Source organism: Pan troglodytes, chromosome 13, assembly GCF_028858775.2.
Source record: "Pan troglodytes isolate AG18354 chromosome 13, NHGRI_mPanTro3-v2.0_pri, whole genome shotgun sequence".
NCBI classification, from domain to species: domain Eukaryota; kingdom Metazoa; phylum Chordata; class Mammalia; order Primates; family Hominidae; genus Pan; species Pan troglodytes.
The window spans coordinates 121,043,420-121,071,180 of NC_072411.2; the positions used below are offsets into that span (position 1 = coordinate 121,043,420).

Consider the following 27,761-nt stretch of genomic DNA (forward strand, 5'->3'; position numbering starts at 1 on the left):
CCTAGCAACTCAGCTGTCAGCCTAATTGAACTTAATATGCCCTTTCTTCTCTGGCTGCCTGTAAATCACCAATTTTTCAAATGCTGTTAGAACCAGCTGTACCACCCTGCTGGGTCCTTCATTCCTGGCTTGAATGTGATCTTTGACCCTGTATTTATTTTATATTTGCGTGAGTTATGTTTTTAAACTTCTTGACAACTATACTTTGAATATACATGAAACATAGGATTCATAAGACAATACTTTTTTTTCTTCTTGCTGTAAGTTTTCCGTACTATGTTACTCTTTTCATTTTATTAAAAATAATTCTGGCCATCATCTACGAAATCTGGTCTCAACCTGCAGTTTGAAGTATCCTGCCTTGGCAGACGCGGCAGGGAGGTGCGTGGAGGGAGAAATGAATTAAAAAAAAAACAACAAAACACGAATATTTAGATTTCTTTGTTCAGCGGCCCCCCTCCACGGATCAGATGACTGGCCCCCCTCGCTCCGAACTGACTCCGGGATCAGTCCGGAAGGCCATTGGGAGAAGCCGAGGGCAGCTTAGCCGCGGCCGGTTCCCGTTCCCTCCAGGACGCGAGGGTCGCCTTGGGTGGGGAACCCGCGACCGGGCGAGGACCTATCCCAGTGTGGGGCTTCCCGATTTCGAAAGAATCTCGCTGCACCCCCGCCCAGAGTTCAGACCAAGCGAAAAGTTATTTGAGAGGCCTCGGGGGCGCGGGGTGAGGAGTCGGTGGCGGAGGCCTTGGTTGGGGCGCCGTGGATATTCCCGAGTCACCGCGTCCCTCTCCTGCAGCCCCCGCGTCGCTGGGAGGAGCGAGGGAGTGAGCGGGAAGGGGTCTAGCTGGCCTTTGCTCGGCCCTCCCCAGCGCCCGGCTTTGAACCCGCCCTGCACTGCTGCCTGGGCGGGTCCGGGGACTCAGCACTCGACCCAAAGGTGCAGGCGCGCGAGCACAACCCATGGCTGCGCTGGGCTGCGCGAGGCTGAGGTGGGCGCTGCGAGGGGCCGGCCGTGGCCTCTGCCCCCACGGGGCCAGAGCCAAGGCCGCGATCCCTGCCGCCCTCCCCTCGGACAAGGCCACCGGAGCTCCTGGAGCCGGGCCTGGTGTCCGGCGGCGGCAACGGAGCTTAGAGGAAATTCCACGTCTAGGACAGCTGCGCTTCTTCTTTCAGCTGTTCGTTCAAGGCTATGCCCTGCAACTGCACCAGTTACAGGTAACCCGCGGGGGCATCGCGTCCTGGGGATGGGAATGGGCACCGGAACAGAGAGGCTAGAGGTGAGGAGACGTTGGACAGAAAGTGAAGGCTGCAGGAACTCAGCTGGGGACCCACTGAGGCTATGGTCATAAACTGGAAATCTGTAGGGAGAATGTGCAAAGTGCAGACAGAGCCCTTTGAGCTGAGATAAACAGGACGAGGAAGGGCGTAAATCAGGACGGCACCAGCAAGTGGGGGATCTGGACGCCGGACTTACAGTGAGCAGAGGTTGAGAAGGGAGCTGTCTTGGGAAGAGAGTGGCAGAGGCAAGTGTGTAAGCTGACAGATATTATGGAATCACTAATTCTGGGCTGATATTGGCTACCACAGACTTCTTCCAAACGAAATAACTTCAGGAGGATTATAGAAACCTCTTGGTTATTTAAAAGGTTAATTTCCTCTTAGGGGAAAACACAATGCTGCTTCTCAGATCGTGGAAGCAAACTCACAGACAGTAAGGAAAAGGTACTTTTTGTTATTAAGAAATCAGTCTGAGGCCGGGTGCAGTGGCTCACACCTGTAATCTCAGCACCTTGGGAGGCTGAGGTGGGCAGATCACCTGAAGTCAGGAGTTTGAGACCAGCCTGGCCAACATGGTGAAACCCCATCTCTACTAAAAATACAAACATTAGCCGGGCATGGTGGCACATGCCTGTAATCCCAGCTACTAGGGAGGCTGAGGTAGGAGAATCGCTTGAACCTGGGAGGCGAAGGTTGCAGTGAGCCGACATCGTGCCACTGCACTCTAGCCTGGTCAACAAAATGAGACTCTGTCTCACAAATAAAATTTTAAAAAAGGGTCGGGGGCGCGGTGGCTTATGCCTGTAATCCCAGCACTTTGGGAGGCCGAGGCAGGCAGATCACCTGAGGTCGGGAGTTCAAGACCAGCTTGACCAACATGGTGAAACACCATCTCTACTAAAAATACAAAATTAGCTGGGCATGGTGGTGCATGCCTGTAATCCCAGCTCCTCGGGAGGCTGAGGAAGGAGAATCGCTTGAACCAGGGAGGTAGAGGTTGTGGTGAGCCAAGATCACGCCATTGCACTCCAGTCTGGGCAACAAGAGCGAAACTCTGTCTCAAAAAAAAAGGAAAGAAAGAAAAAAGAAATCAGCCTGTAGTCTGTGTTCAGGTTAGTGGTGTTGGGGGAGAAAACCAATGTCTAATAAGAAAGTTTTATACAGCAGAACACAGAAATGAGGCAGGGATGAACAGCTCACTGCTCACTGACAGAGACCGGAAAACCCAACACTGACCAATGTTGGAGAGGATTTAGGGAATGAACCAAAGGGGTTCATACAGGATCTATCTTCCTAATGACTATCAACAAATATGAATGCACCTACCATGTTCTAGGCATGGTTCCAAGTACTGGGATTCAGTGAGATGAGGCTTCTGCCCTCATGGGGCTTAAATGCTCCTCTGAAGAAGATGGAGGACAAAGAGATAAAGCAACAAAAAGTTAACTTCACAGAGAGAACTCTGGGGGAGAAGCTGTTGTAAGGTTGGGGAAGAGGGAGGGGGCTTCGATTCGGGGTGCCTCCACAAGGACACTTGGTTGTCAGGGACTGATAGGAGTAGGCTGGTCCTGGGCTGGGGTAGCCAACCATCTGCTGGTCATGTGTCTGTGCTGGGAAGGAGTCAAAAGTGAGGAGGAGCTGTGGGGACTGGGGACAGGACTGGCCTTTGAGGACAGCCTTGAAGATCAAGATAAGGGCCCTGGTTCCTCTGAGGGGCCATGGTGAGCTCTTGAGCAAGCATGGGGTGAAGACGGCCTGCATGGAACACTGTCCAGGCTGTGGTGTGTGTAGTAGGAGAGGTGCAGAGGGTCTAAGGTGATGAAGGCTCAGGCGTGGCAGGATCCAGGATGGAGAGGCAGATCTGAGCCACACTCCAGAGAAAGCTGGAATGGAGGTTGAGGATGAGGGAGAAGATGACTCTGAGGGCAACGAAGGGCAAAACTGACTACAACCAGGGCTGCATCCTCTGCCCTGTCCTGGTGGCTGCTGTCTCTCCTGCAATCTTCCCTGTTGGGCTCATGTTTGTGAGACTTGGGGGTGTGAAAATAAATAATTCAAAACCTAAGCTGTTGGAACTTTAAAATATGTTGAGCCTTAGGGGAATGTGATTATGTGATTATGGCACTCAAGTCACATAAGCAGGCTGCTGTAACCTAAGCAGCTGTGACCTTTGTTTCTCTGATTTTAGATTAACTTTCTTTACCTCTGTTGTTTTGAAAATGTTGTAAATGTCTACAGGAGGCCAAGGAAGATGCCTTCCCTCTTCACTGTTGAACTTCATTATAGATTAACTTCCTTTTACCTTTCTCATGCAAAGATTTCATGCCTATCGCATTGCTTTAAGAAGAAATGTTAACTACACTATTTTAAATTGGAAAGGAAATGAAAACGAGACACATGGAAAAGAAAACAAATGATAACTAATTAAATTGTAACTCATAAACCAGCCTTGTGTAGAAAATGTTATAACCCTATGAAACTTTGTTTCCTGTCTATATAAGCAAGGACTTAACTTTTAACTTTGGAGCACTGATCCCATTTTTCTGGAGTGTGTGCTTCCCAAATGGCTATTCCCAGCTTTTCACTTGAATAAAATGTTTAAAACTGGATTCTGATTCTTTTGATTATTTCAGGTTGACAGGGGGCAGGTCACAAAATACTGAGAGATGGTTTTGAAATCACTTCTTGTGAACCCAGATCCTTTAAGCCAGTGGTCCCCAGTCTTTTTGGCACCAGTTTTGTGGAAGACAATTTTTCCATGGACTGGGGTGGTGGGGATGGTTTTGGGATGATTCAAGTGCATTACATTTATTGTGTATTTTATTTCTATTATTGTTATATTGTAATATATAATGAAATAATTATGCAACTCACCATAATGTGGAATCAGTGGGAGCCCTGAGCTTGTTTTCCTGCAACCAGACTGTCCCATCTGGGGGTGATGGGAGACAGTGACAGATCAGGCATTAGATTCTCTTAAGGAGTGTGCAACCTAGATCCCTCACATATGCAGTTCACAATAGGGTTTGTGCTCCTATGAGAATCTAATGCCAGCACTGATCTGACAGGAGGCAGAGCTCAGGTGGTCATGTGAGTGATGGGGAGTGGCTGTAAATACAGATGAAGCTTTGCTCACTCACCTACTGCTTACCTCCTGCTGGGAGGCCTGGTTCCTAACAGGTCACAGACTAGTACTGGTCTGTGGCCCGGTTGTTGGGGATCCCTGCTTTAAGCCAAGAAAACAGACTCCTGTTAACTTCTTCTGCTTGGTTTAACCTCTAGAAATGGGAGAGACCCAGTAAATGCCTCAAGGGTGAGAACTAAGGATTTCTTAGGGGCAGATTTGCTTAGGTTGATGTCTAGAGCAGTAACTAACCAAAGAAATTCTAGATGGCTTTAGGATGAGGAAGAGGAAGCAGGGGAAAGTCAGGAAGTATGGCTTTTTAAAGGAGAGTCTAGGGCTGGGATATAGCAGAGCCACCTGGTTTCAGTCCTTGTATCCCAAAGATCTTGGGGCACACGAACCTGGGCCATCCCATGGGAAATACATTAGCCCTTCCCATTACATGTGGCTAGTGTGAGTTAATAGAGGAGTGTTGTACATCTATAAAACTCAGTTAATAACCTTTTAAAATTAGAGAATGTGTTTCAGTTACTCACTTTGTATCAGTTAGAATTTGTTAGGTTGCCACTCAAACTGGCTTAAACTATAAAGCAGCTTTATTGGCTCATAGAACTGAAAACACCAATAGTTGAGTGTCCTTCAGGTGTATTTATTCTAGAGATTCAGGAAGTCATCAAAGCTACAGCTTTGGCTGGGTGTGATGGCACAAACTTACAGTCCCCCAGCTACTTGGGAGGCTGAGGCAGAAGGATCCCTTGAGTTCAGGAGTTTGAGACCAGACTGAGAAACATAGCAAGACCCCATCTCTAAATTTAAAAAATGGCAGCTCTGTTTTTCTGCAGTTCCCTTGGCTCAGCTGTCTTGCAGGAGTTGGTTGACTGGCTTGGCCTGGGTTAATTGCCTATCCATGATACCACGATAGTGGCCAGGTGGAGATAGACATACCCTAATTAGCTTACCTCTGTGGAGGTTCACCCTCAAGCTGGGATTAGGGTCCCTCCCACCCAAACCAGGTGTCTGCCACACAAAGGGGAGGACGGCAATGGATGTAGGAACAGCCAACCACAATGTCCCTTGTGCCCTCAGTTGTCAAAAACTGCATTAGCACACATAAAAGTAATAAAAATCAGCTTTGAGAAGCATTGTAGCACTTAAGGGAGTGTGGTAGGAATTAGGACATGTAAAAGTCATACTACATAAATGCCAATGCCAGTGCCTTTCTCTTTCCTAATAAAAATTACATTGAATGCTGGAAAAATGGAATGTAAACATATGTTGCATTTATGCAAATTAATATATTTCAAACATATTGATCCTGAGAATTATGAGATATCTATTCTGTAGCTCTTTTTGTGCACTGCCTGGCTTGGTGACCCTTCCTGTGCCCCCCAGTGCCCAGGAGATTAATGATTTAATCCCCCCAGGTGCCCCAATGTCCTAAGTACATATGTGTCATTTTATGTTATCATATTTCTCTTTCTTTCTTTTTTCTTTTTTTGAGACAGTGTCTCACTCTGTCACCCAGGCTGGAGTGCAGTGGTGCGATCATGGCTCACTGCAGCTTTGACCTCCTGGGCTCCAGCTGTCCTCTCACATCAGCCTCCCAAGTAGTTAGGACCACAGGCATGCACCACCACTCCTGGCCAATTTTTCTATTTTTGGTAGAAAGAGGTTTCACCATGCCCAGGCTGGTCTTGAACTCCTGAGCTCAAGCAATTCACCCAGTTTGGCCTCCCAAAGTACTGGGATTATAGGCATAAATTACTGTACCTGGCCATCATGTATCTTGTTTCTTATCATCACTTGTTTATATGGCTTAGAGATTGGGCTGTGAAGCTGTGAGGGCTGGGCCTATGTCTTTCCTACCTCTTTCCCCCAAGTGCCAGTCACGGTCTTAGGCATAGGGGAGGTGCCATGAGTGGTACTGAGCAGTGGATACATCTGATGGTAAACTTATTTGTGACACTCTTCTTCCCAGCTTCCTGATCTGGGTTGTTTGACATAATATAGAGTGAAGAAAAGACAATGAGGGAGGTGGGCAAATTGAACAAGCCTGATCCTTCAGTTCTCAGTGTTTGAGGTTTCAGAAACTAAATGTTGTCAACACATTCAGCATGGGCAGATTACTGGGGACTGACCCACACTGGCCAAATCCAGAGAAACAAATGTGTGGACTGGAGTGCCCAACATGATTATATAATGAGGAGGTGCTATGGTTTGAATGTTTCCTAAAGTTCATGTGTTGGAAGCTTGATCTCCAATGCAACAGTGTTGAGAGGTGGGACCTTTAAGAGATGATTGGAATGATTCTGAATGATTAGTTATCATGGGAGTGGTTACTGATAAAAGATTATTTTAACCCCTCCCTCCCCACCATACCCACATGCCCTCTTACCCGTCTGCTTTCTGCCATCCGATGACATTGCAAGAAGGTCCTAACCAGATACAGTCCCCTCAACTTTGGACCTTCCAGCCTCCAGAACCGTAAGAAATAAATTGCCGTTCTTTATAAATTACCCAGCCTCAGATATTCTGTCATATCAATACAAAACGACTAAGACAGGAAGTCAAGCCTCCCAGGAATCATAATACTCCATTGCACTAGAACTCTCTGTTCTAGTTATCTATTGCTGCATAACAAACTATCCCAAACCGTGGTTGCTTAAAACAACAAATATTTTGTTATAGTCATAATTTTGTGTGTCAGGAATGTGGGCAGGGCACAGTGGAAATGACTTATCTCTGCTTCATGATGGAGTGGACCTTCAGCTCAAATGGGCAAAATGGAGAGGATTGCTCAAGTGAGGCCATATGTCTGGGCCCTGAGTCTGGCTTTTAGCTGCCATGTCACATCTTCTGGAGCCGGAATGGCCAAGATGAGTTTTCTAGTTGCATGTTTTGTGCCTGGCCTGGTTTGGCCAGAACAGCTGGTTATCTTTCTCTCTTCATGTGACTGGCTTGAGCTTCCTTACAGCATGGTGGTCTCAGAACACTTGGACTTCTTGCATGTACTGGCTTCCCCCAGAGTGAATGTTCCAAGAGACGGAAAGTAGTAGTTGCAGTTTCTTAAGGCCTGGGCCTGAAAACCAGCACAGTATCATTTCCACTGTATTCCACTCATCAAAGCAGTTACAGAGCCCACTGAGATCCTGGAGACATGGACTTCACCTCTTAATGGGAGGCATGTCAAGGAATCTGTAGCTATCTTTAATCCACTACACCCTTTTCCTAGGATTCAGGTACCTAGGGAGAGAAATTATTAACTACATTACTGAACAGCTTGGAAGGACCCAGAACTAAAGGAGTAGAATCGTATGGAAGAAAATTCCATCTAGGCCTTGGAGAAACCCTTTTGAATGTACTTCTCTGGTGACTCTCCGTTAGGTTAATTATCTCTCTCCCTTGGACTGTGAGTGATAAATGCTGCCAAATTCTTCCTATTTGGCTTCCTTCTTCTGGATTTTGTAAACACCACTCCCATTCTGTTAACACATTCTTTCTTCAGTTTGACAAAAACCTTTGATTAGATAGATTTTCTTCCCTAGCACTCATGTTACCATCAGGCCTTCCAGAGATTATTGTCCAGTTACCTTGACTGGACTTAAGTGTTTTTCAGGGCCATCTGGTAGACATCTATAAAGTTGTCCTTGAGGCTGTAGCAGAACAGGGAACATGGCCCAAAAGCCTCAGAGATGGGAATATGAAACTAAGTATTAAGGTGAAATATGTGTGAGTTATGCCAATTTAGCAATTACATTGCCAGAATGAATCATAGCAATTTAGCATTTGCCCTTACAGATAAACTGCTGTAGGCAAAGAGACATGCAAGAATATTCAAGGCAGCCTTATTTGTAGTCAGGAAAATTAGAATGATTTAAATGTCCCATAGTAGGGAACTAATTAAATTATGGTACATCCATATGATGAAATTTCATGCAGCCATTAAAAAGGTTAGGGACAGATCTATTAATATTTATTGCTTGCTAAGAGATGGAAAGAACATGTTGAAAAAGAAAAACTTTAGCTGAATTAAGTTTAACAGAGTTTAAATGAGCAAAGAACAATTCACAAAACAGACAGCGTCCCGAGCCAGAGTAGGCTCAGAGACTCCAGTGCAGCCATGTGGTGGAAGAAGATGTATGAACAGAAAAAGGAAAGTGACATACAAAAAATGGAAGTGAGGTACAGAAACAGCCGGATTGGTTACAGCTTGGCATTAGCCTAATTTGAACACAGTTTGAACAGTTGGCCACCTCTGATTGGCCAAAACTTGGTGATTGGCCCAAGAGTAGGCTACAGTCTGTATACAACTCCATTTACGTTATAGTTTGTAATGTGCTGAGAAACCTTTAGGCCAAACTTAATATATAAGGAGGCAGCTTTAGGCTAAACTTGAACTTGATTTAACAATTCCCCACTTTCGGTTATTTCAGTTTTAGAGGATGACCAAGACTTTACTCATTGATGTCATTATCACCATTGTAAATGTATTTATTTGGTCTTGGAACCCACTGGGAAATAGCAGAGCAGTGGGTTTTGTAAGGTGGGAACAAGGACTTCAGGTTATTTTTTTGTGAAGGTTAGAGTAGAGGGTACCTCCTTATGGTGGGATGTCCTGTTTACAGAAGAAAAACAAAACTTAGTCTGTTCTAGGATCTATTTGTTTCCTTAAAGTCTTAGTTTGATTATGTCACATTTAGCATAAATGACTCTATTTTGGTTTGGTGTGGTCTGTTGGAGGCTAGTGCATGAGCTTAGTCGAAAACAATGGCCTCCCATAATTTGTTTCCAATTTCTCCTCTTTTGGTCAGTTTCTTACTTAGGTAAGAGTATGAGCAAAACTTAGGGCCTTAGCACTGCTCTCAGTTACCTCATTTTGTGTTTCTGGTCTCAGCACATCATTCATAGGTTATGGTGCCTCTCATGGTCACATATATCTTTTAGCTCTTTTCATTCCAGTTGAAGAGAGACCATTTGACATTCTAGAGATGGCTGCATGCAAACATTTAAAACTTTTGAGAGAATACAGTGCACCACGGAGACTACTGTTATGACTATCAAGAGGATAATACCTAGAGTTTGGACTATGCTCCTTAGCCAGGTTCCCCATAAAACAAACCAACTAAAATCAAATAGATCAAAGAATCAGCTAAAGACTCTACTTGCTTTAAGTAAGCAGTCTCTTTGTTAATCCCCTACAACTGAATCTCTAAAATACCAGATGTGATGGAAGTGCCAACAGCTGCATAGATACTTCCCTGTTTAGCCAGCAGGTAATCTAGAGCAATTCTATTATTTAGCATAACTTTCAGAAGAGAATTTTAAGTCTGTTGTGTAACCATATCCTTTACAGTAGAATCTGCTAGAGAGCCTATCACGAGGGATAAATTTCTTTCTTTCTTTCTTTCTTTTTTTTTTTTGAGATGGAGTCTCGCTCTGTTGCCCAGGCTGGAGTGTAGTGGCACGACCTCGGCTCACTGCAAGCTCCACCTCCCGGGTTCACGCCATTCTCCTGCCTCAGCCTCCCGAGTAGCTGGGACTACAGGGGTCCGCCACCACTCCCGGCTATTTTTTTTTTTTGTATTTTTAGTAGAGACGGGGTTTCACTGTGTTAGCCAGGATGGTCTCGATCTCCTGACCTCGTGATCTGCCTGCCTCAGCCTCCCAAAGTGCTGGGATTACAGGTGTGAGCCCCTGTGCCCAGCCAAGTTTTGTATTTTTAATAGAGATGGGGCTTCACCATGTTGGCCAGGCTGGTCTTGACCACCTGACTTCAAGTGATCCAACCGCCTTGGCCTCCCAAAGTACTGGGATGACAGGCATGAGCCACTGCACCCAGCTGAGGGATAAATTTCCAATCATTGCCTCATTTACTCCAAACCATGGAAAAAAGGACCTAATACATGATGCCCTTTGAGAAGAGTTAAGACCTCCTGGCAATGATCTTTTTAAACCATGATGTAGGTTAACAGGAGTGGACCAGTGCTCTGTTTCTGACAGACTATGAGGCAATGTATGTGTCATTAAAATTTCCCACCTACATTGGCCCTTTGTCTTCCATCTATCAAGGCATAAGGTTATCCATGTAATAAGGCTGGCTGCAAAATCTTTCACAAATAAAAGTACACCCCATGAGTGCACACAACAGACCCCCTTTTCACTTCTATTATTCGTAGGGGCATAAACAAAGAAAAAATTGAAAGATAAGAGTCTCGTGATAGTAAAGAAGTCTTGATCTGTGATCTTGGGAAAAAGTCTACATCAAGGATACCGTCTTCTTCTGGGGAGAAACTTCCCTGGTTAGCTTTACCTTAAGGTTTCTAATGGGTGTACAGTTCCAAGTATGTGGAGGGACCCTTCTGAGTTATGAGATTATGAACCCGAGGTTCAAGGTCTCAAAGTCTTGATGCAGTATGGATGGCAAGTGCAGTCTTTCTGTGACATTCTCAGAAGACCTACTCTTTGGGTTCTAGATTGTGAAGGGCTTCATGTCCTCAGTCAGTGAACCATGAAAAGCTTTCTTTTCCTGGTGAAAATACACGGTGGCATGATGAGCTACTGTTACAACATCAGTCCTCTTGTGTGGGAAAGCTTTTATACAACCAGATGACCTGCATTGAAAAATGACAATAGAATGAAATCCCTCTATAAATGTTTAAATGTCCCATCAGCTAGCGAAATGTACCTGAAATTTTGATTGTCTTCCCAGGAATATGGGTTTGATAAACCAAATATTGGTCATAAACTATTTTAGCAATGTAGAAGTCACTACACACACACACACACACACACATTTAATTTGGATCATTTTATGTTTTTCATGATGAGTTATGGAATGCAGAACTTTTAATAAAAAAAAAGCTTTAAGGACTCAGGAAGGACAAGGTGGCTGTCCTGGTTCTCTGTGAGTCCATGCTTAACATTGGACTTATATCCTCTTGGATACCAGTTGTTTCTCCAATTTAGGTGCATAGCACTAATAATTGATAAGTTATCATAGGTAATTTGACTTAGAACATGGAGTTCATTCAAACTGTATATCTAAACAATTTCAGCACTGGATGATTTAGCATGAACATCTGGCAAGGTGTTTTTTCTGGTATTTAATTAATTTTTGTTCTGCTTGGGTTAGCAGTTTTATAAACCAGTCAGTTTCTTCACTGAAGTTTCAAGAATTCTTACCCAGTCCAAATATATGATTTTAAAGTTATTATAACCTTTTAAAATAATTCAAGAGTGCTTCTCAGGGTTCTTTCTGTCCTTTCATGAACCTCCTTAAAGACATCATATTCTAGGATTTTGCGTGTTTGTGAAATTTTCATAAACTGCATCAGAATTAAGCAATTAATTGGGGAAATGACTTCAGATAGTCATAGTTAATGACACAACTGACAAGGAAATTTGGATATTTCTGTGGCCTACAATAATATAAATATACATTAGAATTTTAGAAATCCCATACAATTTTGGAACATATATTAATAACATTCATTAAAATGTAACCTGAGGAAGGTTAAACATTGTTTCTAATTTGACAATGCTTCCCATGTAACTTAGCATGTCAAATAATTCTGTTTACCTCTCTTTTGGATGCTTCAGGGAACCTCTGTAGCATCCCAAAGTTAAAGGTCAAAAAAGACTTAATTTTGAAGCTGAAATCTGATTTTTGGGAAGCCTGACAAATATATCAAAGGTTTAAAACACTTGACCAAAATAGAATCACAGGTCACCATAAAACAATAGTCATTCATTTAACCAAAGTGATAATTAAAAGATTCTTTTTATTTGTTTGTTTGTTTTTTGAGACAAAGTCTCACTCTGTCGCCCAGGCTGGAGTGTGATGGCACCATCTCGGCTCACTGCAACCTCCGCTTCCTGGGTTCAAGTGATTCTCCTGGCTCAGCCTCCCGAGTAGCTGGGACTACAGGCATGCACCACCATGCCCAGCTAATTTTTGTATTTTTAGTAGAGATGGGGTTTCATCATGTTGGCCAGGCTGGTCTTGAACTCCTGACCTCAGGTGATCCACCCACCTTGGCCTCCCAAAGTGCTGGGATTAGAGGCATGAACCATCCCACCTGGCCTAAAAGATACTTAAAAACAAAAAACCTGTACTCTTTGATAAAGGAGACTCAGTTTTCCGAACAATCAAAAGACATAAGACAGCATGAGACAGAATCTCTTCTTTCCTCTCTCTTTTTTCTTGTTGCAGTTTATGTAAAAAGTGAACAAAAATATTTTACTGTCTTATTAACACTACAGAAAATTTTATCCAAAAGAGAAATATTTCACTTTTGTATTAGTATATTATCATATTAAAACTAATTTTAATAAAACTTCATAAATACATTGATCAAATTTGTCATCTTTTAAACCACACAACATTTCCATAAACCTTTTGTTTCACATTTTCCCCAAGTTTCTCTTTCTTTTCTTTTTTTTTTTTGAGACTTATTCTCACTTTTTCACCCAGGCTGGAGTGCAGTTGCACCATCTCGGCCCACTGCAACCTCCGCCCCCAGGTTCAAGCAATTCTCATGCCTCAGACTCCCAAGTAGCTGGGATTATAGGTATGCGCCACCATGCTTGGCTAATTTTTTTGTATTTTAGTAGAGACAGAGTTTTGCCATGTTGGCCAGGCTGTTGTAGGACTTTCTTCTTAGTTCAATTAAAAATGGGGTCCTTGTCACACAACCAGGAAAGATTAGGCTCGCGGACACATAGAAGGGTGAGAAAAATGGAATTTATTGGGTGAAAAGGAAAAAAATTCAGTAAAGCTAGAGAGGTGCCTGTTAACAGGCCCCCATCTCACAGATTGAATCCCCAGGTTACCACCCTGGTACAGGAGAGGACAAGCTCCTCCCTCTGCAAACGGGTAAACCTCCCGAGGCTCCACCCCAGTGCGCGGACCAGTCGGAGTTTCTCCAGGGACCTCTTTTTACTTGGCTGTCTCATTCCCCACTCTAAAGAAGTACTTCTAACTGCCATTAGAATAAGGATTGGGATAAGGATGAAGATTGATCTTAACTGCTTCCTGCTGACAGCGGGCATAGTTTTGGGAAAATGGCAGTCATATCTCCCTCAGAGGCCTAAGGGTCCCCGGCAAAACGGGCCATTGTCAGAGGCTCTGGTTGCATGACCATTTGGAGTTTGATGGCCTGAAGGTGAGAAGAGACAAACCAGGTTATTAGAAAACATGTATCAAAAGGAGAAAAGGGCGGGTAAGGTCAGCTCAAAAATCCCAAGGCCTTTTACCAGTTTGCCCAGGGAGAGGGAGGCCAAAATCCTGACTGGTTAAAAAAAACTTTACCCTTTTGCCGGCGTGTTGGGCTTCTGGGTTCCCTTCCCTTGAGCCCAATCCTGAACCAGCCAGTTTAAGGTTTGGGAAATTAACTTTTCCCAGTTTGGAGGATGCATCTGAGGGGAGTGTCCTGTAGTACAGAGCCACAATTACCTATCAGTGAAGAGAGGACAGAGGAGGAGAAAAGAAAAAAGAAGGCTCCTTTTCAAAGGGGTCCTAGGGGTTCAGGATGCATTTGAAAGGGTACAGACTGAAGAAGAATGGCTACTCATCTAGAAAAGAGAGGAGCAGACATCTCTGGTTCCCTTCTCTTCCTAGCAAATATCTGGGGTACATGAAGAAGAGAAGGAAGAGTATTCTCTTTCCCTCTTCCATCCTTGCATCCCTGAATCCTGACAACTGCGACAGGGTGCCACCCATGGGTGTCAAAGCGGCCTGAACCCATGAAGCAGGGAGGGCCTAGAGAATAGGAATTATCCACTCTCACCTATGTCTCTATTCCCACTAGTGTCAGTAGCCTTGGAGTTCCCTAGACCTCATTTATGCCACGGATACTAGCATGACTTTATCCATGAAATGAGAGGCTTGGCTTAATCAGCAGGAATTAGCCATGCTCACCTGTGCTGTGCCTTTTAACCTCTGTTATCATCTGCCTCTGGATCCTGTAGATCCAGTTTTCTTTCCTAGGGCTTTGACCCGAAGCTTGGAATTGAGTTTGGGACAAAATTGTGTCTCAGGGGGTGTTGCATGGACTCCTTATCATAAGCCAAATGCTAAGGTGAAACTGTGGAATCGAGTCCTCCTGCAACAAGGGAGAGAAAGGGATGTCTTGTGACACACCCAGATAACTGGTGGCTATGGTTATGCTTGCTAAGACTTGGGTGCATGGTGCCTGGTTTTGGTTAGCTCCCTTGGTCTTCCTTTCCCAAAAAGGAAACCTCCAAGTGATGGGCATCCTACTTATTCCTATCACCTGACAGGATTTGCAGGATAATTGCTCAGAACCAGAATATTGACCCAGATTTTTACATTATCCATCTGAGCTGCAGCCAAAGATTGCTGGTTGGTTCACAGGAGCAGGCAGGGTTAGTCTAAAATGTAGGCAAAAACTTAAGAACAATGAATGAGTTTAGAATTTAATTACAAATGTATAAGTTTTGAAACATAATTTCTCTCTCTCCAGTCCTCATTTTTGTTAAAAAAAAAATCATATAGGACTGAGTTGTTTGCAAAGTAGATTTTAGTCTTATACTTGGCCTGATTATTTGCATAAAGTACAGCAAGAATAATTATTTCTACATAGGCCTTTTAGATTGGCTTTGATGGAACTCTGTTCCAAAAGGAAGCTCAGATAAGACCTTTTAAAGCTGAGCCCAGCCATGGGTTGGTATCCTTAAATACCTGTGAGTTGGGTGATCCTCTCCTTTAAGGTCCCAAGATAAACTCGGAGCTCCTGGGCCTGTTAGAAAGTGACATTCTTTACTGACCACGGGTCAGGAACCCTGTACAGGGACTGTGTAGTCGAGGGTATAAGGCCAGTTTCTTTTCCAAAAGGGGCTTTTATTGGCTTGGCAAGTCGAGCTTGACTCCTTAAAGGGAAGCATACCTTTCTAGTCAAAGCCTTGGTAAAACAACAGTTTCTCCAATTGCATCCTGTTGCAAAAGAAAAATGGATTCTTATTGCACTGATGCAAACAACTATATTGCCATAAATTAAGAATACTCTGCTGGGTGCAGTGGCTCACGCCTGTAATCCCAGCACTTTGGGGGGCTGAGGCGGATGGATCACCTGAGGTTAGGAGTTCGAGACTAGCCTGGCCAACATGGTGAAACCCCGTCTCTACTAAAAATACAAAAATTAGCCAGGCGTGGTGGTACACACCTATAGTTCCAGCTACTTGGGAAGCTGAGGCAGGAGAATCACTTGAACCCGGGAGGCAGAGGTTGTAGTGAGCCGAGATCACACCACTGCACTCCAGCCTGGGCAACAGAGCAAGACTCTGTCTCAAAAACAAATAAACAAACAAACAAACAAAAAACAACTCACAGATAGTTTCCAAATTCTAGAGGAACCTGGCAGAGAGAAACAAACATGCTTCAAGTTTTGTTCACGGGCATATAGCTTACTCAATTATTAAGGCTGTAAATAATTCAAAATAAGTTTCTTTGACTCTGAAAAACAAAACAAGGATCAGCAGTATTACAAGCAAAAGTCAAAAAGACATGCTTCAGTTTCCTGAGTTCTTTCAGTTAGCTCTTGTTTTGCTTGATATTTGTGAATATTTCAGCTCTTCCTTTATTCCAATGTCGCAATATCCAAAGTTATCAGAAACCTGCATTTGAGAACACCTGTCAAAGTCCTATAGCTTACTATAAACCGTCTTTCGAAAAGGAGTAAAACAAGACAATTGTCTGTGAAAAACAAAATTCCCAGGGTAGTTACAGTTAGAAACACAATTGACAAAGAAGTCTGGTTATCTCTGGTTTACAATAACTTAACATAACAACCTGAATTATAATTTTTTTTTGAGACGGAGTTTTGCTCTTGTTGCCCAGGCTGGAGTGCAATGGCATGATCTTGGCTCACTGCAATCTCCCTCTGCCTCCCAGTTTCAAGCAATTCTCCTGCCTCAGCCTTCTGAGTAGCTGGGATTACAGGCGCCCACCACCACACCTGGCTAATGTTTTGTATTGTTAGTAGAGATGGGGTTTCACCATGTTGGCCAGGCAGGTTTTGAACTCCTGATCTCAGGTGGCCCACCTACCTTGCCTCCCAAAGTGCAAGGATTACAGGCATGAGCCGTTGCACCTGGCCTTAATTATGATTGATAGCATATACTCAGACATCAGAATTTCCGAGATCCCATACAATTTTGGAGCATATATCAGCATTATTCACCAAGGTATAACCTAAAGAAGATCAAACACTATTTTGGCAATCTCTAAACATGACAAATTATCCTGTTTACCTTTTCCAGAGACCCTCTGAACCATCCAAAAAGCCATGCATCAGGAAAGACAATTTTGAAACTGAAGTTTGATATTGGGAAGGCTGTTAAATATGTTAGAGGTTTAGAACACCTGATGTTATGAAATAGAATTCCAGATTATCATAAATTATTTATTTTGCCAAAATGATGACTCAGAAACTTAAAAGCAAAAAGCCTTTTATAACCCTTCACAAGTTTTGCTAAAGAGCAGATTAGTGCCTTAAGAGTATCCTTGTGCTTTTATTTCAATGCTCAATTTACAGAAAAAGCATATAATACCCTTTGGAATTTAGTCAATATGTTCACACACAGAATTTTGCAAGATTAATTTTTATAATCCTTTCACTACTTGTTTGAATTTTTAGCTTTTCTTATCTAATTTAAAACAATCTTTTAACCCTAGGCAAGAATTTACATTTTCATGCCTTCTTATAATCTTTTTTTTTGAGACAGAGTCTCGCCCTGTCGCCCAGGCTGGAGTGCAGTGGTGTGATCTCGGCTCACTGTAACCTCTGCCTCCCGGATTCAAGCAATTCTCATGCCTCAGCCTCCCGAGTAGCTGGGATTACAGGCATGCACCACCACACTTGGCTAATTTTTTTGTATTTCTAGTAGAGATGGGGTTTCACCATGTTGGCCAGGCTAGTCTCAAGCTCCTGACCTCAGGTGATCCACCTGCCTTGGCCTCCCAAAGTTCTGGGATTACAGGCATGGGTTACCATGCCCAGCCTTCTTATAATCTTTTATTAAAAATACATTTTGTTGTTCTTACACACCTTGCATATAAATCTATTTTCAGTTGTTTCAATTACACGTTGTAATGGTAACTCCTGGCAATTTTAACTTTAATGTAAAACCTGGTAAATTGTTTTTTGTGCTAGGTGTAGCCAAGGTTTGAATCCTTCCAGCATAATTAAGGGTGTGGTTAATTCCATATGTCCCACTTACCAATTGTGAAGTAGGCAAGTCAAATAGTTCTCAAAACCCAAAAGGCAGTTTAGAACCTTAAAACATTTAGCAAGCCTAGGCCGGGTGCAGTGGCTCATGCCTGTAATACCAGCACTTTGGGAGGCTGAGGCGGATGGATCACTTGAGTCTAGGAATTCGAGACCAGCCTGGGCAACATGGCGAAACCCTGTCTCTACTAAAAACACAAAAATTAGCTGGACGTGGTGGCATATGCCTGTAATCCCAGATATTTGGGAGGCTGAGAGATGAGAATTGCTTGAACCCGGGAGGCGGAAATTGTAGTGAGCTGAGATTGTGCCACTGCAGTCCAGCCTGGGTGACAGAGCGAGACTCGATCTCAAAAAACAAACAAACAAACAAACCCATGAAATTGGTAGACTTTGAGTAAAGCAGATTACCCTCTGTAATGTAGGTGGGCCTTGTTCAAGCAGTGGAAGGCCTTGTGCAAAAAGACTGAAGTCCCTAGAAGGGGAATGAATCTGCCTCCAGGCCACCTTCAGATTCAAGATTGGATTATTGACCTCCGTTGGAATTTCCAGCCTGCCAGCCTGTGCTGCAGATTTTATACTTGCCAACTGTTAGGGACAAACTGCCCCAAAAAGTTTCTTGGTGCTGCCCACCCCTCCCCCTAATGCTCTGCAACTCTTCTCCATGCTGCCAACCCTTCCCCCAAGCCTCTTTATGTTTCTAAGCCCTTATCTAGACGCCGCGCCGCGGTGAAGCCAGCAGACTTCACTTATCAGACCTTGCTGTGATAAGGAAACCCCAATTACAAACCATCCAGACGGCACAGGGGGAGGTCATGGGAAGCATAAACAAACTTTACCTACACCCTCCTGTAAGTTCCTGTTCATCTAGCTGCTACCATAAACGTCACAAGGTGATATGTGGCAAAATTAACCAGCAAACAACCTTGGGATGCGGCCATACCAAAGAACTGCCTCGAACTCCCCTCCCCAATATAAACCCCTCCTTCTGTAAGTTTGGGGCTGCTTCCTCTCTGACTGTTAAGGGGGCAGCCGGCAGGTTAACAAAAACTTGCTTGCCTGACTTTGAGTCTATTTTTCCTTTCTCTCGGCTAACCTCACACCAACCTCCATAATCATGTGAGCCAATTCTGTAAAATAAATCTTTCCCTATATACATACATCCTATTGTTTCTTTTTTTTTTCTGGAGAATCCTTATTAATATATCCACAAAATTACATCAGTCCACTGTCCAATCTGAGAGTTTCTTCCAAATCCAGTTAAAGTAATTTTTTGACCATAACCATGGGTATTTCTCGGTGCCCCAATGACTTGTGCCCAGTGTCGGAAAAGGCTGAACAGGTTCGACAACTGTGGTTGCCATCAAGTCCCCAGCACACCTTGATCAGTGCATAAAGCCTCTGATCCTCCTTAGAGAAGGAGGGACTTGGGTTTCTGCCCTAGTCCTGTTCATCTTGACGGGGGTAAGATCTTTCCAAAACACAAGGAGACAGATGACTGCAATGCAAGTTGTGGGGTACCTCCATTGCTGAGAAACTCCTGCTAGATCGCAGCCAAGGGGTTTTATGTTCTGCGACTCTTTTCTGAGGGAGAATAAGGCAGAAAGTCCATATCTCAGAACCTGAGAGGTGATGAGAAGCTGTCTTGGGACACCTCTGAGGAAGATGGGGAGGCCAGTGAAGAGTGGGAGGGGCCTCCCATTCTTCGGTGTTCCAGGAGGATCACAGGGCAATCAGTCTTCAAGGCTCAGGGAAGGCTGAGTCCAAGCCTTTGTTTATATGGAAGGTCTTAACGGTGCTATGGCAAAGTAACACAGCCTGGTAGAAGAAATAAAGATAAGACACTCCAAGTCAGCCAGTGTTATTTTGTGTGGTGGCTCACAAAAAAATAAAAATAAATAAACAAATAAATAAAAACACATGACCATGAGACAAGCACTTTCTTTTCCTATAAAAATTACCTTTAAAAAAATCACATAAATATGAGTTACGATTACATGCTAATTTTGTGGCTATATACCACATTTAATAGAAAATGCCATTTAGAATTGAAATAACTTGCAGAAGTAGTGTATGCATATTTTAGAGAAATGAGAAAATATAAAGAAACAAAAAGAAGAAAATCTAAATCTTCCATAATCCCAACACCCATCACATAGCACAATGCCTTATACCCATAGGTTCTTAATAAGCGCTTGTGAAATGAATACATAAATACACCCATATGTTGTTATAAGCATATGGGGAAAGCATTATCTGTTTTCCCCATATGTCATCTACATATATATGTTTTTTAAAATAAAAGCATACCATATGCTCTCTTTTGTAACTTGCCATTTTACAGAAAAGTAAATATGAATATCTTTTTCAATAAACACACTTATATAACAATTTTTAATGGCTGAAAAGCATTTCATTGGATGGCTACATCAGAATTTACTGAACCCTGTTGGTATACATTTAGATTTTTTACGTATAAAGCTTTGATTAACATTAATCTATCTAGCACTAAATGTTTGTGTACATTCTCAATTATTTTCTTAGAATAAAACTCCTAAAATGGAACCATTGTGATAAAGGATTTTGTTCGGATCTTTGATATGTAGCACCTGCCAAATTGTCTTCCAGAAAAGTTACAAAGAAAATAGTTTTGCATGACAAAGGGCAGTCCAAAAAACAAAAACAGGGCCACATGTGGTGGCTCACGTTGCTTGTAATCTCAGCACTTTGGGAGGCCGAGGTGAGTGGATCACGTGAGGTCAGGAGTTCGAGACCAGCCTGGCCAACATGGTGAAACCCTGTCTCTATTAAAATACAAAAAAATTAGCCAGGCATGGTGGTGCACACCTGTAAACCCAGCTACTCAGGAGGCTGAGGCAGGAGAATCGCTTCAACCTGGGAAGTGGAGGTTGCAGTGAGCTGACATGGTGCCACTGCACTCCAGCCTGAGCAACAGAGTGAGACTCCATCTCAAAAAAAACCCAAAAAACAAAAACAATTATTTTTTGCAAATAAGTACATGCAGAATATATATCACAAAGACATACCATTTTCAACTATGATATTTGCAAAAACAGTCTCTGCAAATATCATAGTTGAAAGTGGTATATCTTCATGATATATATTCTGCATGTTCTTATTTGTAAGATTGGACCTATTTTCTGCATAGATATACTATTTATATTTCTTTTTTTGTAAATTCCCTATTTCTGTTTTTATGTCTATTTTTCTAACAAGTTTTTGAATTGTGTATTCATACATATTTTCTTCTTGTATTTTTGTAGTTTCTTTTAAAATCTTTATCCCACCTGGGATTAGTTTCTGTGTATGGTGTGAGGTGCACAAGGCAGGTGCCTGACCAAGGGGTCACATGAGGAGCAGGAATGGAGCCTGCATTTGACTTGCCAGGCCCTGGGCTTTGGCTGGGGCTGCAGCTGCTAACAGGCTTTTTTTTTTTTTTTTTTTTTTTTTTTTTTCCTATTTAAGGCACTCTTTAGGCCAGCAATGACCACGGATGTGGGTTCTAACTATACTTTCTCCCCAAATAATCAACTAGTTGCTTTAATGACATTTGTTCACTTATTTGTTTCCTCTTATTTAAGACTAGGCTAAGAACAATCGGAATTAGTTTAGCCTGTGCGGCCTAGCCCTAGCCAATAGGGGAACGACACAGCAGCAGGGGCCACATGCGTCACGGATAAGAACCCCTTCCCCTCCCTTGTCCAAGTGTGCGCTCACCATTGCTCCATCTGTAAGGGTGCACCCTCCATAGAAGTAACTTGCCTTGCTGAGAATTAAAAAGAAAATTAAAAAAAAAAAAAGACTAGGTTAAGATGTGAAGAAACAGAACTACTTGCGTTGTTACTCCATGCTTTTTCCATCTGCTAATTATTTATTTACTTCCTATAAGGTCTTTACTATTTCTTGCTCATTCAAAGAGCTTTGATTCTCAGGATGCATGAGTTTGTGCTGCTTTTTGGAACGTTGTTCTAGCAGCTTGTCAAAAGTGAGGAAGCACTCACATTTCTGTTTACTCTTCCAGAAGGCTGCTTACTACCAGTTTGTTGCTGGAAGAAAAATAGTACTCCATTTCCTGTAGAAAAGAGAGACAGCCGATGTTTTCTTCGGAGGGCAAATAAATAAGAATAAACCCAGCCTCTGCTCCCTCATCTAGGATCTAGGAACTGATACTGTTATTTTCTTTTTCTCTCTCTTTTTAAGCCATTCTAGTGGTTAACAGTGGCTTTGGTTTGCATTTCCTTAATGACAAATGATGTTGAACATCTTTTCTTGTGATTATAGGCCATTTGCATATCTTCATTGGAGAAATGTCTATTCAAGTTCTTTGCTTATTTAATTAATTAATTTATTTATTTTGAGGCAGAGTCTCATTCTGTCACTCAGGCTGGAGTGCAGTGGTTTGATCTCGGCTCACCGCAACCTCTGCCTCTTGGGTTAAAGTGATTCTCATGCCTCAGCCTCCCAAGTAGCTGGGACTACAAGTGTGCGCCATCACGCCTGGCTAATTTTTGTATTTTTAGTAGAGACAGCGTTTTGCCATATTGGCCAGGCTGGTCTTGAATTGCTGGTCTCAAACTCCTGGACTCGAGTGATCTGCCTGCCTTGGCCTCCCAAAGTGCTGGTATAATGGGCGTGAACCACCACGCCCAGCCATTCTTTGCTTATTTTTAAACTGAATTTGTCTTTTTGTTGTTGGGTTGTAACAGTTCTTTGTATACTCTGGATATTAAACCCTTATCAGATATATGATTTACAAATATTTTCTCTCGTTCTATAAGTTGTCTTTTCACATTCTTGATAATGTCCTTCGAGGCACAAAAGTTTTAAATTTCTTTTTTGAGACCGAGTCTCGTTCTATTGCCAGGCTGGAGTGCAGTAGTGCGATCTTGGCACTGCAACCTCTGCCTCCCAGGTTCAAGCAATTCTTCTGCTTCAGCCTCCCAGGTAGCTGGGACTACAGGCACACGCCACCACACCCAGCTAATTTTTGTATTTTTAATAGAGAAGAGGTTTCGCCATGTTGGCCAGGATGGTCTCGATCTCTTGACATTGTGATCTGTCCACTTCGGCCTCCCAAAGTGCTGGGATTACAGGTGTAAGCCACCGTGCCCCCGTCTTTTTTTTTTTTTTTTTTTTTTTTAGATGGGAGTTTTACTCTGTTGCTCAGGCTGGAGCGTATTGGTGCAATCTCAGCTTACTGCAGCCTCCACCTCCCGGGTTCAAGTGATTCTCCTGCCTCAGCCTCCCGAGTAGCTGGGACTACAAGCATGCGCCACCACACCTGCCTAATTTTTGTATTTTTAGTAGAGATGGGGTTTCACCATGTTGGCCAGGCTAGTCTTGAATTCCTGACCTCAGGTAATCTGCCCACCTCGGCCTCCCAAAGTGCTGGGATTACAGGTGTGAGCCACCATGCCTGGCCAAAAGTTTTTAATTTTTATGAAGAACTATTTATCTATTAAAAAAAAATTGCTCATGCATTTGTTATCAAATCTAAGAATTCATTGACATATCCAGGGTCATGAAGACTTACCCTTATATTTTATTCAGAGTTTTATAGTTTTAGCTCTTCTTTTTAGATTGTTGATCCATTTTGAATTAATTTTTGTATATGGAGTGAGGTAGGGGTCCAGCTTCATTCTTTTGCATTTAGTTATCCAGTGGTCCCAGTACCATTTGTTGAAGAGACTTTCTTTCCCCATTGAATGGTCTGTGCACCCTTGTCAAAAATCAGTTGACTGTAGATGTTCTAGTGTATTTCTGAATTCTCAGTTGTATTCCATTGGTCTATATGTCTACACTTACGCCAGTAACATACTGTTTTGATTACTGTAGCTTTGCAGTAAGTTTTGAAATCAGAAAATGGGAATGTTCCAACATTGTTTTCTTTTTTAATATTGTTTTGGCTATTTAGGGCCCCTTGCAGTTCCATATTAATTTTAGGATCAGGTTTTCCATTTCTGCAAAAAGGCTATGGAATTTTGAAAGGGAATGCATTGAATTTGTAGTTTGCCTTGGGGAGTACTGCTGTTTTAACAATATTAAGTCTCCTAATCCATGAACATGGATGACTTTCCACTTATTTAGGTCTTTAATTTCCTTCAGCAGTGTCTAGTAGTTTTCAGTGTTCAAATGTTTCACCTCCTTGGTTAAATGTATTCCTAGGTATTTTATCTTTTGGATACTATCATTAGTCTGTTTGGGCTGCCATAACAAAATACCACAGACTGGATGGCTTAAACAACAAATGTATTTTCTCACAGTTCTGTAGGCTAGAAGTGAGAGATCAGGGTGCCAGTGGTTGGTTTCTGATGAGGGCTGTCTTCCTGGCTTGTAGTTGGCTGCCTTCTTCCTGTGCCCTAGAGGGCAAGCTCTCTGGTGTCTCCTATTATGAAGACACTAATTCTATCAGATCAGGGCCCCACCCTTATGACCCCATTTAACCTTAGTTACTTCCTTAGAGGCCCCATCAACAAATACAGCAACACGGGGTTTAGGGTTTCAACATAAGAATTTGAGGGGAGTGCAGACATTCAGTCCATAACAGAGGTTATTGAAAATGGAATTATTTTCTTAATTTCCTTTCAGATTGTTCTTCCAGGTTCTTAAAACTCCAGAGGAGCTACTGTTAACAAGTTTCCTACATATCCTCTTCCCCACCCCCTTTCTATGTCTGTCTCTGTCTCTCTCATGTTCTTTGCATTGTCTGCAACATGTTTCTTTCTGCTGGATTCATTGACAACTGTTAAGTATGTACTGAGTGTCTTATTAATGTGCTTAGCAGTGTGCCCAACAATTTGGGATGTCATAAAGAAGTATGACATGGTTTTCACCCTTGAGGATTTTCAATTTAGTTGAAGAGACAAGACATCCGCAAAATAATTAGAAAACTGTTTAGGAACATATGTAATCAAATTCTCAACTGTCTGGCCCATGCACTAGGATAAGAACTCTTTAAGAATGGTCTTTTATGCTGTGCTTACTGCTGTATCCCTAGCCCCTTGAACAGTATAGGAGGAACAGGACATGAGATTCATAAATGAATGTTGAATGAATTCAACATTCTCCTGCTTTGGAGTTTCGTCAGGTGGGGGCTAACCCTCCCATTCATCCTGAAAGATGATCTTTGTTCTGCAAAGTGGCTCTTAGACAGGACCCATCCGAGAATGCTGGGACTTTCCAACTGGCTCAGGTTACGATCTAATGGTAGGATCACAGACACAGCATGCATCTCTCAGCAAGTATCCTGCTGTCTTTCTAAAATAACTTCTTACATAAGTAGATCCTTGTTAAGTTCCACTAAGTAAACTAACTGAGGAGCATGAAGGAAGAAGGCACGGCTTAGCTAAAAGGAGAAATGTCCCAGAAACCTCCATACTGACAGCCAGGAAGTAGTCTCAGAGGCTTTGGATTCCAGGAAAGAAGCTGGTATTGTTTTTCTACTTTAAAAATATAACTTTTTTCCCGCTGATTCCAAGAACGTGGCAAAAAATTTTTGAAAAATAAATCACAGTATAGAGAAGAAAGTAAGTTAATTTGTAAAGCACTGTTTACCACCATTGAGATAACTGCTGTTCAGATTTTTATTAAAATGTTATACATAAGTTTACTTCAACTTAACAGAAGGATAAGAAACCAAACTTTAGAAAAATATTTCTTCAAAATGGTATATATTTGTTTTAAACAGGTCTTCTAAAATTAAAGAATTAGGAGACATATTAAGAGGCTGGACTTATTGCAGTAGTTCTCAATCTATGGTGATTTCATCCCCCAGGGGACATTTTGGAAATGTCTAGAGACATCTGTGGTAGCCACAACTCAGAGGGGGTGCGGTACTTGTGGGGAGAGGCCAGGAATGCTGCTAGGCACCCGGCAACGCACACCACTGTCGGCTACAACATAGAATTATCCACTCCGAGTATTAACAGTGCCACAGTTGAGTAATCCTGGGTTGTTATTGCATAGTATTGTGGTTTTAAAATAGTACACGCTTTTCAAGGGCCTACGTTTGTTTCCAGTTAGAAGGACATAGTTGTTTTCTCAGGGATCCGTGGAGTAAGTGGTTCAGAGCATGGCCTCCAGCCAGGTGTTTGGAGTTTGAATCCTGACTCTGCTACTTAATGATAAAGTGACCTTGAGCAACTTCTTTGGGCCTCAGTTTCCTCATCTGCAAAATTGTGGTAATATTAAACCTACCCCAAACAGCTATAGTGAGGATTGAATGAGCTAATATAAGTAAAATTCTTGGAACAGTGCCTGGTTCATGGTCAGCTCTATGGAAACACGTGCAATTATTATTGTTAATGTCTTAAACTGGAAACAAATTAAGCCTACTTTTAGGACAGGTCTCCTAGGGAATTTTTTTTTTTTTTTTTTTTGAGATGGAGTCTCACATTGCCACCCAGGCTGGAGTGCAGTGGCATGATCTTGGCTCACTGCAACCTCCTCCTCCTCCCGGGTTCAAGCGATTCTCCTGCCTCAGCCTCCCAAGTAGCTGGGATTACAGGTGCCCGCCAACATGCCCAGCTAATTTTTTGTATTTTTAGTAGAGACGGCGTTTCACCATGTTGGCCAGGTTGGTCTCGAACTCCTGACCTTGTGATTTGCCCACCTCAGCCTCCCAAAGTGCTGGGATTACAGGCGTGAGCCACTGCGCCCGGCCCTCCTAGGGAATTTAATAGAGGAAAATAGATGTGTATGTAAAGTATTTTTTAAAAAGCAACCTTTAAGGAAAAAAACAAAACTCACTCATAGGAAAATGATATGGCTGGGGCACTTATAAATCTAAGGAGTATTTACAGGAATTCAGAGGCTCAGCAAGGTTTCCCTGCCTTCTAGAACTATCTGGTCAATGTCAGGTGACTTACTGTTTCAGAAAACATTTCTTTTTGTACCTTTAGACTTTAAAAATTTGAATAGGTAATACATTATCATAGTTCAAGACTCAAACAATAGAACATGATACACACTAAGCAGTCTGACCCCCTCCGCTGCTCCCCTGACCCTCCCATAGTAATCACTTTATATTTATTTATTTAGAGACAGAGTCTCACTCTGTCATCTAGGCTGGAGTGCAGTGGGTACAGTCATGGCTCAATGCAGCTTTGACTTCAAGCAATTCTCCCACCTCAGCCTCTGAGTAGCTGGAATCACAGGCGCACACTGCCATGCCCAGCGAATTTTTTTTTTTTTTTTTTTGTAGAGGCAGGGTTTTGCCATGTTGCCAAGGCTGATCTCAAACTCCTTAGCTCAAGTGATCCTCCAGCCTTGGCCTCCCAAAGTGCTGGGATTATAGGGGTGAGTCACCATGCCCGGTCCAGTAATCACTTTCACTAGTTTCTTATGTATCTATCCAGTATTTTTCTATGAAAGCAAATACAAATACTATATATTCTTATTTTAGACCTCCTTTCTTAGGCAAAAGATATACTTTTTCACATAATCTATCTGGGATATCTTTCTATATTAGTACACAAGGAATTTCTTCATCCCTTTTTAAGGTGGCATAGTATTTCATTATGTGGATGTCTCATGCTTTGTTTATAAATTTGCTCGTACTTTTGTAAATATTAACAAATCGTCCTCCAAGTAGGGATGTGTTATTTTGGAGTCCTACCAGCAGTATATTTTCCTTCCAGGAAAATAGGCATATTCACTGCAGTTTGCAGACGATCAACTGTTCAAAATTAGAACACACTGGCAGGTGTTCCTGGGAGGTAGAAATGGGAAACAGGTCTAAATGGATGTTAGGGGTTTGTCAAGACTGTCCTTCCAGGAATTGGCAGAATCAGCCATTTGTTCAAGGTGATGTCTGGGTAAATGGGTGATATATTGGAGGCAATTATGTTGGATTGGTCCTAGGAGAATCCAGTTTTTAACACCAAAACTAAGATCCAGTAAAGTTGGAGTTTTTCTGGACTATGGGTTGGGTGATGTTTCCTTCTGTAATTTGAATGATAGATTTCATCTCCACAATTGGTAATGTCTCTTTTATAGAAGGTCTTTGGCCTAATTTCTATACTGGAACCGATTCTGATCCTCTCAAAATCTCTTCAGTAACAGATTAGGAAAGATGAAGTGCCCAGGAAACC

General features: G+C 42.5%; 1 protein-coding gene across 2 annotated transcripts in view; it reads left to right on the forward strand.

The window, feature by feature from the left end:
* Positions 1-491: 491 nt before the first annotated feature.
* Positions 492-27,761, forward strand: part of LOC459951 (sterol 26-hydroxylase, mitochondrial) — a 33,869-nt gene continuing 6,599 nt past the window's right edge. The window contains exon 1 of one of the 2 annotated variants that reach the window (XM_001159436.7): positions 492-1,215. In XM_001159436.7, coding sequence (XP_001159436.2) covers positions 961-1,215 — 255 coding nt within the window. In that variant the 5' untranslated portion in view covers positions 492-960. The remainder of the gene's footprint in view (positions 1,216-27,761) is intronic. The other variant, XM_063790777.1, reaches the window with a different exon arrangement.